General features: G+C 35.0%; 1 protein-coding gene and 1 long non-coding RNA gene across 3 annotated transcripts in view; both read left to right on the top strand.

Annotated features, from left to right (window-relative positions):
* Nucleotides 1–12,802, top strand: part of LOC310725219 (uncharacterized protein) — a 151,218-nt gene that overhangs the window by 880 nt on the left and 137,536 nt on the right. The window contains exons 5-8 of one of the 2 annotated variants that reach the window (XM_083540006.1): nt 116–207; nt 293–384; nt 695–863; nt 3,005–3,021. The exons of the other annotated variant lie outside the window; for it this stretch is intronic. Coding sequence (XP_083396132.1) covers nt 116–207; nt 293–340 — 140 coding nt within the window. The 3' untranslated portion in view covers nt 341–384; nt 695–863; nt 3,005–3,021. Of the gene's footprint in view, nt 1–115; nt 208–292; nt 385–694; nt 864–3,004; nt 3,022–12,802 lie in introns of those variants that run through there. 2 annotated transcript variants of the gene reach the window in all.
* On the top strand, nt 4,143–5,371 carry LOC310732993. Its single transcript, XR_014535601.1, has 3 exons — nt 4,143–4,435; nt 4,530–4,628; nt 4,740–5,371. It is a non-coding gene; the product is annotated as an uncharacterized lncRNA (long non-coding RNA).

Raw genomic sequence — 12,802 nt, 5'->3', positions numbered from 1 at the left:
CTTAATGAACCTAAATGTGTAACAGTCATTTTTTAAGATCTAGGAAGAAATATTGTAGGTCTCTCGGGATAAGGGCGTGTGACAAATAATATCAATTTATTTTATATTCATACAGACCCAAAGCCCACAGCAAAGAGAACTGGATCAGACATGTCACCACCCAGGAAAGCTCAAAAGCCTCGACTTGATGCTGCTTTAGCTGATCCTGTAAACATAACACACACAACACAATCTCTCATCTCCAGTGCATTAGAAACACTACAAAAGTCCTGTTCTGATGTTTTACCTACAGACAGGATTCATGCACTTCTCACAGGAACAAGTGAACTTCCTGTTCTGAGAGATGAAGAGAAACACGTCATTTCTGAGTTTTGTGTAAACGAGGTCAGTTCTTATCTTCTGTTTTATTTAGTGTGCATGTGATTTAAACACTTTATTCTTTAGCTGTGGATTTGAGTTTCTTATTTTTGAAAGTTGATCCATAATTCACTGGTCCTGATGTTTTTAAATTGAACAGTAGATATGATTTATCATGTCAAATTTTGAATCTAGGTTTTGGTTTATACAATATCTAGTAGTTTTCCTAAACCCAGTCTACAGTCAAGTCTTAACTTCATAATATTTGTTTTAAATACATGATTTAAATACATGTTTATTCAGTTGGAAGCTTAAAAATTTCCTCCGTCTTATTTAGTCCTTAGCAGAGACGTTTCTGTCTGTGATTTTGGAGAAGATCAAGGTGGAGAAAGGGTTTATGGGACATGATCTCCTGCAGTCTCTCTGTAGGGTTTATGTAGGCGTGTGTCAACAGAGAGGAGACACTCACAAAGCACATGCTCTCACCTACAGACTCCTTAAAGAAGGTGAGATTACACTGATATTTCATTACTTATCTACTAAAAATGATCTGGACACTGATACAGAGAGGACAATTGTGTCTTGTTGTTGGTGATGTACAGTGGATGTAAAAAGTCTACACACCCTTATGAAATGGCAGGTTTTTTAAATATAAAGATAAAAATAACAACAGTGTAAACGTCAAACTTGTTACATGTTTAATGTGATTTTCCAAAAAACAAAGATCCAGAGACAAAAAAAATATTTAATAATTGGTAACTTTTTAAATAAAAAACTATCACTGAAAATCCCCCATAACTAATACTTTTTTACTAGCACAATTTGCCTTTATTATGGCATCAAGTCTTTGTGAATAATCTCTATTAACCTCCCACATCTACACTTTTATCTATTCTACTTTGCAGAAATGTTTCTTTAAATTGCGAGGTGATCTCCTGTGTACAGCTCTTTGTAGGTCATTCCATAGGTTTTCAGTTGGGTTGAGGTCTGGGCTTTGGCTGGACCATTCCAGTACTGTGATGATCCTTTTCTGAAGCCGTGCCTTTGCTAATTTGGATATGTGCTTTTGATCATTGTCATGTTGAAATGTGAAACTCCTCTTTATTTTCAGCTTTTTTACAGAGGACAATGTCACAGTCTTCTGGGTTCTCTCTCTCTCTGCTAGACTATCTCTTTCTTCCCCAGGAGTGGCTCTCGTTCCTGATCATCCCCTCGTCTTATGCTCGTGTCATGCTTCATTTTTCCTGGCTCCGGAAACACAACCCCTATCTAGATTAGAATAGTGGACGAGTCTTGGAATGGGGGGTGCCCTGCCAGACGGGCTATCTCGCCTCAATCGGCCCTGTACCTGTCCTGTCACGTCAGGAGCCTCAACATGATCTCAGCTCTATCCCGGCAGTCTACCATGACCTAGGGCATCTTCAGCAAGGTCAAAGCATCCTCCCTTCCACCACACCGGCCACATGACTGTGCCATCAACCTGTTGCCTGGAACCTCTTCTCCCCATGGACGTTTGTACAATCTGTCTGGACTGCAGAAGGCCATGCACCAGTATAATCAGGAGTCTCTCTCTGCCGGGAGTATTCACCCTTCCTCCTCCCCCGCTGGGGCTGGGTTCTTCTTTGTGGAGAAGAAGGACAAACCCTTCGCCCATGTAAAGACTATCAGGGACTTAACACCATTACTTTTAAGAATCGCTATCTCCTACCGCTCATGGTGAACGGGAGCTCCTGGCTATCAAGCTGGCCTTAGAGAAGTGGTGTCATTGGCTTGAGGGGGCCAAGGTGCCATTCATGGTTTCATGGCAAACGATGTCCCGTGCCCGTTACCGGGTAGGCCAGAAGGTCTGGCTGTCCACCCGAGACCTCTCTCTCAAGGCTGCCCCTGTCCCATTTCTAAAATGATCAACACTGTTGCGGTCTGCCTCAAACTCCCCAGAGTCCTCCGAATCCACCCATCCTCTCACGTTTCCCGTCTCAAACCCGTCTCGGCTTGTGCCTTCCGGTTTCGCAAGTCCGGTTCTGCAACGTGCACTTCCGGGTCGGCAGCAATTTTGAGGTTTTCCCGCGCTGCCCGGTATTTAAGAACCCTAAGAACTCTCCCTCTCTGCCGGGATGTCGCTTTCTTCCCCGATTCTTGCTGAGGTTTTCCTGCCCTTTTTCCACCGGTTTGCCTGCCTGTTTTTACAGCTTTTTTTTTTTGTGGCTTTTTTTCTCTGTTTTGTTCGGTTTTTTGGCTATTTTTGTTCTGTGTTTATGCCTGGATTGCTTTGCTGCATGCTCGGACTAAATAGATGTGTTTTATTTGGACTTTTGGGGGTTTTGTTTCTTGTATTATTTACTTGGAGGATGCTCTGTATTGGCTTTGCACCAAACATACCTTTTAGATTTATGGGAAATACGTTTAATCTTTGTCTCGTTGGACCAACACATTTTCCTACATGGTTGTGGTTGAATTAATTAATCTTTTGTCATCATTTATATGTGTTTGCATATTTATATTAGCTTTATTGTTATTTCTCTCTGCAATTTGATAAGATGCAATTTTATAAGGTGTGTCAACTTTTTATATCCAATGTCATTTTTTTTTTTTTTTTTTTTTTTTTTTTAACAGTGTATTTATTTTCTGTTGTCTTGTTGCTTTGCAGACTTTCTTGAAGCCCCCAAAGTGATTATGGTCATGGTGACAGCATGGCCAAGTTTTTTGTCCTATGAAAGTTCTTTATGCCGAGCAATTCACATAGTGAGCAACCTGAAAGCAAAGGGAAAGATATTTCACTTGCTTACCAAGTATCTGCACTGGGATGAGGTAAGAAGCTGATCCTCAGTGTTCCTCTCAGTGTCAATTTTTTAAACTGGACTTTATCAAGTATTTTACTGCCTCCTTAATCTCCCTTTAATTTCCAAGTATCAGTGTAATCTAGTGGGACAAATTTTTTAAACATTTATGTTGAACTATGCTGTCAGTCAAACAGTGTTTTATTGCATTGGGTATTAAATAATTGTGTATTTTTTGCCAGGAGCCTCCAGAAAACATCCACAATGCTATCACCAGCACCCTGAAGTCTTTTCTGGAAGACAGCAGTCTGAGGTTCCTGGAGAACAGCTGGTATGGTTATGATCTTTGCCCTGCTACCTGGAACTACATTTTCAGCCTGGATCTTCTGTGTGCACAACTGGGCTGGACTTGGACCATTACCAATATTATACGGTACTGAATGCAAAACATCAACATATTTAATTCTCAGCTTTTTAATATTCAAATCTGAATGATAAAAAATTGATCATTATTTTTCTATAACATCAGCGCTGAGAGGATTTCAGCTGCAAAGTTAATATTTAGGCAGCTTTTTTATATTTTATCTTTAATACAATAAGATCTCACAGGAAAAAATTGGGTAATTGTTGATATAGTGATGTTTCTGTGAGGAAATGTTTATTGTGCATTTATAAATGAAGTTTCCAGGATCAGTGTTCAGACAGTCAGAGAGAATTCTGTAATTTTAGCTGTAAGTATTTTACAATGAGAGGGTCTTTTTTCAGGAAGTGGTAGCTCAGCAGTGGTGAAGGCTCTGGATTACTGATCGGAAGGTCGGGGGTTCAAGCCCCAGAATCACCAAGTTCCATTTTTTAGGCCCTTGAGCAAGACCCTTAACTCTCTGTGCTCCAGGGGTGCTGTAGTCATGGCTGACCCAGTGCTCTGCCCCCGGCTTTCTATAATCACTGGGGTATGTGAAGAAAGATTTTCTTTGTGCTGTAAGGTACATGTGACAAGTAAAAAGTAACGTTAACCTGTGACCTAGTTCTTATTCCTGACTTTTTCCATTAACGGTCAATAATCTAGAGGTCGTTTGAAATATTGCAAAGTTCCCATTCATGTTGCATAAAATCACAAGTGATAATAAAACCACAATGGCTGCTCCATAACCACCACAAAGACCCTCAACATATCCATTTCTCCTCTTTTTTATTTACTAGAAAGGATCTTTGGCTGATCCTGAACACTTGGCTGATGCAAGCAAGAACAGAGCAAACACCGTTCCGAGACGTCTGTGTAGCAGCAGTTTTCAGGCTACTTGGTAAGTTTACTGTAAATCCTGTTTCAGAGCATCATCTCAGATTATTCCTGGATTCTTCAATTTGTCACTCGTGTTTTTTGTCCTTCTCAAACAGGGCGACTTGGTCAACTAGGACTTAAGGTGAACATGCTAACGTCACTCGAAAACCTGGCAAAAAGCATAAATCAGTTTGGAATGCAAAACTTCTCAAAAGGTATTTCTAAAGAATCAAATAAAGATGTTTTTATTGATCTTTATCTTTATTCTCTGATTTTTAGTTTTGTGCTTCAGCAGATCCTAATTTTGTATTGGATGTTGTGTGCAGGTATGCCATGGGAAGTGCAGCTCTCAGTCATCTATGCCATTCATGATCTGGCACCCAGCAACCCTGAAGCAGCTCTGAAGACTTTGGAATCATGGAGGAAAAACAGCACACAGCGCGTTCCCTCAGCCGTCATCAAATGCATTACGCAAATCAGTTTCCTTTGTCATCAGACCAAGTCACAAAACTCTAAGAAAATACTGTAGTGATTATTATAGTGAGCACTGCATCCCCCAGGTCTGTATCCTCAGTCACCAGCTGTTCACACTGTGAATCATGACTGTGCTGCAATGCACAGCTCCAATCATCAAGTTTAGCAGTCACATGACCGTCATGAGTCTCATCAGCAAAAACGACCAGACGCTTTCAGACAGGAAATGCAGTGGATAATGGACTGGTGCTGACTCAACAATCTTTGTGTTCAGCTGTGGAGAACCTCATCTGGTCTCACAAAGCCACCAGCATTGTGGATGACCACATACTCCCTTTATACATTATTGATTATTTCAGTGGCGGTTTGTGCATTTGGTACCTGGGCCTTCAGTGGGGACTTACCCAACTTAATCCACCTCTTAATACCACCACTATCATGTCGCAATTATAGAAACAATCAATACAATACAAAACGCAATAGAACAGAGCAATTACACAGAGAGAAAGAGAAAGAGAGAGAGAGAGAGAGAGAGAGAGAGAGAGAGAGAGAGGCATTTCACATATATGTAGGTGAAAACCATTTTATTAAAGCAAGAAACCCAGTTAAAATGCCAAACCTCTACACTACAACCTCAAAGGTGTCACCTACATCCTCTGGAGCAGTTCAGAATCAATATTTGTCAATAACATGACAAAAACATAAAAATTTTAATAAAATACAACCTACTCAGCTGAGATGCAGACTCATAAATTGAACCTCCTCCTCACCATGTCCAGCTTTTCTTTGAAATGTATTTTTAAGAATATCTGAAATTAAATCAATTTCTCTTCCTAGGTAGGTAGGTAGGTAGGTAGGTAGGTAGGTAGGTAGGTAAGTAGGTAAGTAGGTAGGTAGGTAGGTAGAACTTTATTGTTATTGCATAGTACAGGTACACAGCAACGAAATGCAGTTTGGCATCTACCAGAAGTGCCAAAAGTAGCAATCGTGAAAATCGTGCAGATAAATATGTAGCAAATTCACAGCATGCAAAATATATATATATATATATATATATATATATATATATATATATATATATATATATATATATATACAGTACAGACCAAAAGTTTATATATATTATATATACAGTACAGACCAAAAGTTTATATATATTATATATACAGAACAGACCAAAAGTTTATATATATTATATATACAGTACAGACCAAAAGTTTATATATATTATATATACAGTACAGACCAAAAGTTTATATATATTATATATACAGTACAGACCAAAAGTTTATATATATTATATATACAGTACAGACCAAAAGTTTATATATATTATATATACAGAACAGACCAAAAGTTTGGACACACCTGCTCATTCAAAGAGTTTTCTTTATTTTTATGACTATGAAAATTGTAGAGTCACACTGAAGGCATCAAAACTATAAATTAACACATGTGGAATTATATACACAACAAAAAAGTGAACTGAAAATATGTCATATTGTAGGTTCTTCAAAGTAGGCATCAAGAGAATGCCAAGAGTGTGCAAAGCAGTAATCTAAGCAAAAGTTGGCTACTTTAAAGAACCTACAATATGACATGTTTTCGGTTGTTTCACACTTTTTTGTTATGTATATAATTCCAAATGTGTTAATTAATAGTTTTGATGCCTTCAGTGTGACTCTACAATTTTTATAGTCATTAACATTAAGAGAAATCTTTGAATGAGAAGGTGTGTCCAAACTTTTGGTCTGTACTGTATATGTATATGCACAGTGAATAAATATAAAGGGTATAGCAGTGCAGAGACGTGTGGACATTGTTAAGAAGTACATGTAAGTGGTTATGGCTATGGCATTGAAAAATAGTGGTTATATAGTGGTTAGTGGCTATGGCATTGAAAAAGAAATGTGCAGAAGTAGAAGGTTATTAGATTACGACATTTAAGGAATGTGCAAGCTGAATAAACAAGTCAAATATATATATATACATGAATGTAAAATGTTGATCAGAATGTACAGTAATGTATATAAAGAAACACATAAATAAAATAGTGCAGATGTAATCTGGAGAGACGCTGAGCCTCGCCATCTTGGTCTTACTGAGATTTTAGTTCTGTGTTGCTTTGTGTCATTTTGTCTTGTTTTATGAAGCACTTTGGTCCTTAAGCAATATTGTTTTGTTTTACTGTGTACTGCACCAACTGTACAGCATATGATTAAAATGACTAGATAGATAGATAGATAGATAGAATAGATAGATAGATAGATAGAATAGATAGATAGATAGATAGATAGATAGATAGATAGATAGATAGATAGATAGATAGATAGATAGATAGATAGATAGATAGATAGATAGATAGATAGATAGATAGATAGACAATGATTTACACCACATAATCCCATTTCTTCATGGAAATGTTTACTGTCTCTTTTTTAAACACTTTTACATGTTTACACAACATGATCAGCATAAAAACAAATAGTTTAACAATGCAGTTTACTAAAGAATTGTTAAAGAGTCGTCATACCTGCTAATAGAGACACACAGAGACTCACTACAGATGCGCCCCCTAGTGTTTCACCAAATCTCCTTCAATTCCCAAACCACCATAAACACTCTTAAATGCAAAGTAATAAAAGCTTTGAAACCCTTTGTTGGGACTGGAGGTGACCTAAAAACCAAAAAACCTGTGGTAAAAAAAAAAAAAAAACTTGATAAAGATCTCCTGGACAAATCTCACATCAGTAGGACAGAATTTTCCCCAAATCTTCCCCAGCTCTTTATTTTTGGTCTGTTCTACTGATATTGTACTGAGATCATATTTTTTTTTTATCGCACTGAGACCTTTAAAATGATACCAAACATGTAAAGTTAAAATTCATACATTCCTAAATTATAATAACTGCAGTATGCAAGTATAGTAGCTTGAATTCCAGGAACTTCTTAATCATCTTTCCATGACCCGGTCATATCCCCAGGAGGGAAAGAGGGGGCTCAAGGATGGGTGAGAGGGCTGCTGAACAGATGTCTTACTCTCCTCAAATTAAAGAGATCTTCTCCTCAGATTAGAAAGTTTATTGTTCTGTTGCATGGCAGTTCTCAGGGTCTGACCTCATGGAAAGATCTGACCATCCTTACAACTTCCTCAATAATTCCTGAGGAACAGGAAATGGCAGCACTGGAAAATAAAAATCTGTAAAGCTCTGGGCAGGTTTAGATTCAGCATGTGAGCACATGTCTTACATATAATAAAGTACAAATCTATAATTATTCTAATGTTTAATGAAAATTTAATATTTAAAATTTTGTTGTGTTTTGTTTCTTTTATTAAAATGTTGGACTTCATTTAAATCATAACTAAAAATTTAAAGTTTAGTTAGAATGCAGCCTTAGACCATCTACTGTTAAAATAAAACTTTAACAACCTCAGTTAGTTAAAAACATCAGAAATCACACTTTGGCATTCAAAACATTACAAAAGAATTTAATAAATAATAAATAAATTAACTTTAATAACTCAATCCATTCAGTTTTGTTTGGTTCATTAATTTCTACTCTGTAGATTCAGTTCAAATCACTCGGTTCAAAAGAGTTCGGTTCAATAAATTCATTTAAAAATAATAAGGTTCAGAAGAGTCGGTTCACTGGTTTCGGTTCAATTGACTCTGAATCAAAAGATTCACTGGTAAATGACTCGATTCCACAGTTCTAACAAAATCTGTAACATAAAACATTCTGTCTCCTTAAAAATATTTCTTTCAGCAGTCTCACTCCAGAAAAATAAACGTTTGTTTTGTTTGTACAAAACCAGCAGCTGGTCAGAAAGTTCCTTCTCTGTTCCTGGGTTAGTTTGAGGGGTTCACCTCAGTCAGCTTCGTCTCTGTGGTTTGGTTCGTCATCTTACATCATCGTCTCATTGTAATGAACGGTGTTCCAGCATGAAAAACCCCTGACCTGCATATATACAGGCGATAATCAGTTCCCAAACATCTCAACATTCACTGTTTCTAGTTCAATAACAGAACAAATAGCATTCGTACAGTTCAGAGTCTGATTTGAGATTTGATCAAGTTTATATTTTATTCTAACAACATGTTTGATTGAGTTCTTGCATGTAGATGATACTTTTAATACATTTAATACTAACTTCATGCAGTTTCTCAACATAAAGACTGGATTTTATAAAAACTTTTTGACAAAATAAATTGTTTCAATGTTATTAAATCTGTACTCGTTATTTCTACATTATTTATTATATTAATTTTAATCAGCTTCATTTAACTTCAGTTTCATTTATTTATATCACAAAAATTCAGCTTAAAAATAAACATGAACCCTCTGTATGTAAAACAGTAAACAGTTTAAGTTTAAGACGGTTTAATATTATCAAGAAAAATATCTATAATATAATTTTAATATTAATGATAATATTAATAATAATAATAATAATAATAATAATAATAATAATAATAATAATAACTGCAGTTGGTTGTCAGATTTTAGTCTTACACTGCCCTCTAGTGGCTCTGTCAGGACTTTCCTTTTACTTCAATATGTGCAAATATTATTAATTGTTTTTGTTGTCTAGTTATATCAAGTTGAGGAGTCTCCCCCGTGTGGGTGGAGGAGGAACTGCTACAGTTTAGAGCCTGATTTAAGGTCAGATCAAGTTGCGTTCTTACAGTAAGTTTGATTGAGTTCTAACATGTAAATGGTACATTTATTAAATTTAGTACCACCGTCATGCAGGTTCTCAGCATAAATAGTGAATTAAAAAAAAAACATGTTTGGACAAAATAAATGTTATTAAATCTGTACATGTCTTTTCTGGATCATGTAGTTTATTACATTAATATTAATCAGCTTTATTTTAGTTGAATTTCATTTATTTATATTGCACTTATACACAAAAAACTTCTAGAGCTTCACCACTACATCACTCAAATACTACTGCAGTGTGTAATCTTCTAATAAACCCTAATAGTGACATGGTGTTGTATAAATAATAGTCATTGTGAATATTCCTATTTTATAATATATAATATATCTGATTACTGATAATTGGACAAGACACCTGTCAGTCAAGATATACAGGTGAATGACAGGTGTCTCTCGGCCACCGTACTAATTTGGTAATGTTTGTTTATAACTTGACTTATTTAAAAAAGCAACATTTGATGTAAAATTCCCTTTAAAAGTGTAGTACAGTGTAATTCATCGTGATACCGCTAGAAGGAGCTAACGTTTAGTAGAACATTACTGCCACCTACTGGACATTGAACACTTTTTAAAATGAAGTGGAAGATTAAACAGTACTGTATGATAAATAAGTGTTTAAATAAAGACATTTATGTGCAGGAAGACCAGATGTAATTATTCTTACTGTTTGTGTTTCATTTATAATGTGACCCAGACAGCACCTATATTTTATAGTTTCACTGGAAACAATTTAAACCGGAAAAGGTAGGTATCGTTTGTGAATGTAAACTTACCGATCATTGGATGAGACACCTGTCAGTCACCTGTATATCTTGACTGACAGGTGTCTTGTCCAATGATCTGTAATTAAATATATAATATAAAATATTTCATATGATCATAAGTGATCTTTCAGATTGAATCCCAGTGGAAACGTGACTGATCCGAAGCTGCTGCTTTTCAGCTGATACACACTGTGTGGTCAAAAGTATTTGGACACCGGTCTTTTCAAGCCAGATGTGGTTCATAAATTCACCTAAAATGCACTTTATGACTTTTATCTGAAAGGAATATTCACATTTACTATTATTTATACAACACCATGTCATTATTAGTGTTTATTAGAAGATTACACACAGCAGTAGTATTTGAGTGATGTAGTGGTGAAGCTCTAGAAGTTTTTTGTGTATAAGTGCAATATAAATAAATGAAATTCAAGTTAAATAAAGCTGATTAATATTAATGTAATAAACTAAATGATCCAGAAAAGACGAGTACTGATTTAATAACATTTATTTTGTCCAAAAATGTTTTTATAAAATTCACTATTTATGCTGAGAACCTGCATGAAGGTGGTACTAAATTTATTAAATGTACTATTTACATGTTAAAACTCAATCAAACTTACTGTTAGAACTCAACTTGATCTGACCTTAAATCAGGCTCTAAACTGTAGCAGTTCCTCCTCCACCCACACGGGGGAGACTCCTCAACTTGATATACTAGACAACAAAAACGATTAATAATATTTGTACATATTTAAGTAAAAAGAAAGTCCTGACAGAGACACTAGAGGGCAGTGTAAGACTAAAATCTGACAACCAACTGCAGTTATTATTGTTATTATTATTATTATTATTATTATTATTATTAATAATATTATCATCAATATTAATAATTATATTATAGATATTTTTCTTGATAATATTAAACCGTCTTAAACTTAAACTGTTTACTGTTTTACATACAGGGGGTTTATGTTTAATTTTTAAGCTGAATTTTTGTGATATAAATAAATGAAACAGAAATTAAATGAAGCTGATTAAAATTAATATAATAAATAATGTAGAAATAATGAGTACAGATTTAATAACATTAAAACAATTTATTTTGTCAAAAGTTTTTTATAAAATCCAGTCTTTATGTTGAGAAACTGCATGAAGTTAGTATTAAATGTATTAAAAGTATCATCTACATGCAAGAACTCAATCAAACATGTTAGAATAAAATGTAAACTTGATTAAACCTCAAATCAGACTCTGAACTGTACGAATGCTATTTGTTCTGTTATTGAACTAGAAACAGTGAATGTTGAGATGTTTGGGAACTGATTATTGTCTGTATATATGCAGGTCAGGGGTTTTTCATGCTGGAACACCGTTCATTACAATGAGACGATGATGTAAGATGACGAGCCAAACCACAGAGACGAAGCTGACTGAGGTGAACCCCTCAAACTAACCCAGGAACAGAGAAGGAACTTTCTGACCAGCTGCTGGTTTTGCACAAACAGAACAAACGTTTCTTTTTCTTGAGTGAGACTGCTGAAAGAAATATTTTTAAGGAGACAGAATGTTTTATGTTACAGATTTTGTTAGAACTGTGGAATCGAGTCATTTACCAGTGAATCTTTCGATTCAGACTCAATTGAACCGAATCCAGTGAACCGACTCTTCTGGACCTTATTATTTTTAAATGAATTTATTAAACCGAACTCTTTTAAACCGAGTGACTTGAACTGAATCTACAGAGTAGAAATTAATGAACCAAACAAAACTGAATGGATTGAGTTATTAAAATTAATTTATTGAATTAAATTATTTTGTAATGTTTTGAATGCCAAAGTGTGATTTCTGATGTTTTTAACTAACTGAGGTTGTTAAAAGTTTTATTTTAACAGTAGATGTTATAAGGCTGCATTCTAACTAAACTTTTAATTTTTAGTTATGATTTAAATAAAGTCCAACACTTTAATAAAAGAAACAAAACACAATCTCTCACACACACTATCTATCTATCTATCTATCTATCTATCTATCTATCTATCTATCTATCTATCTATCTATCTATCTATCTATCTATCTATCTATCTATCTATCTATCTATCTATCTATCTATCTATCTATCTATCTATCTATCTATCTATCTAGTCATTTTAACCATATGCTGTACAGTTGGTGCAGTACACAGTAAAACAAAACAATATTGCTTAAGGACCAAAGTGCTTCATAAAACAAGACAAAATGACACAAAGCAACACAGAACTAAAATCTCAGTAAGACCAAGATGGCGAGGCTCAGCGTCTCTCCAGATTACATCTGCACTATTTTATTTATGTGTTTCTTTATATACATTACTGTACATTCTGATCAACATTTCACATTCATATATATATATATATATATATATATATATATATATATATATATAT

This window comes from Silurus aristotelis (genome assembly GCF_946808225.1).
Source record: "Silurus aristotelis genome assembly, chromosome: 1".
Lineage (NCBI taxonomy): Eukaryota > Metazoa > Chordata > Actinopteri > Siluriformes > Siluridae > Silurus > Silurus aristotelis.
The sequence above is the reverse complement of the archived record's forward strand: the minus strand, read 5'-3'. Positions and strand labels throughout refer to the sequence as shown.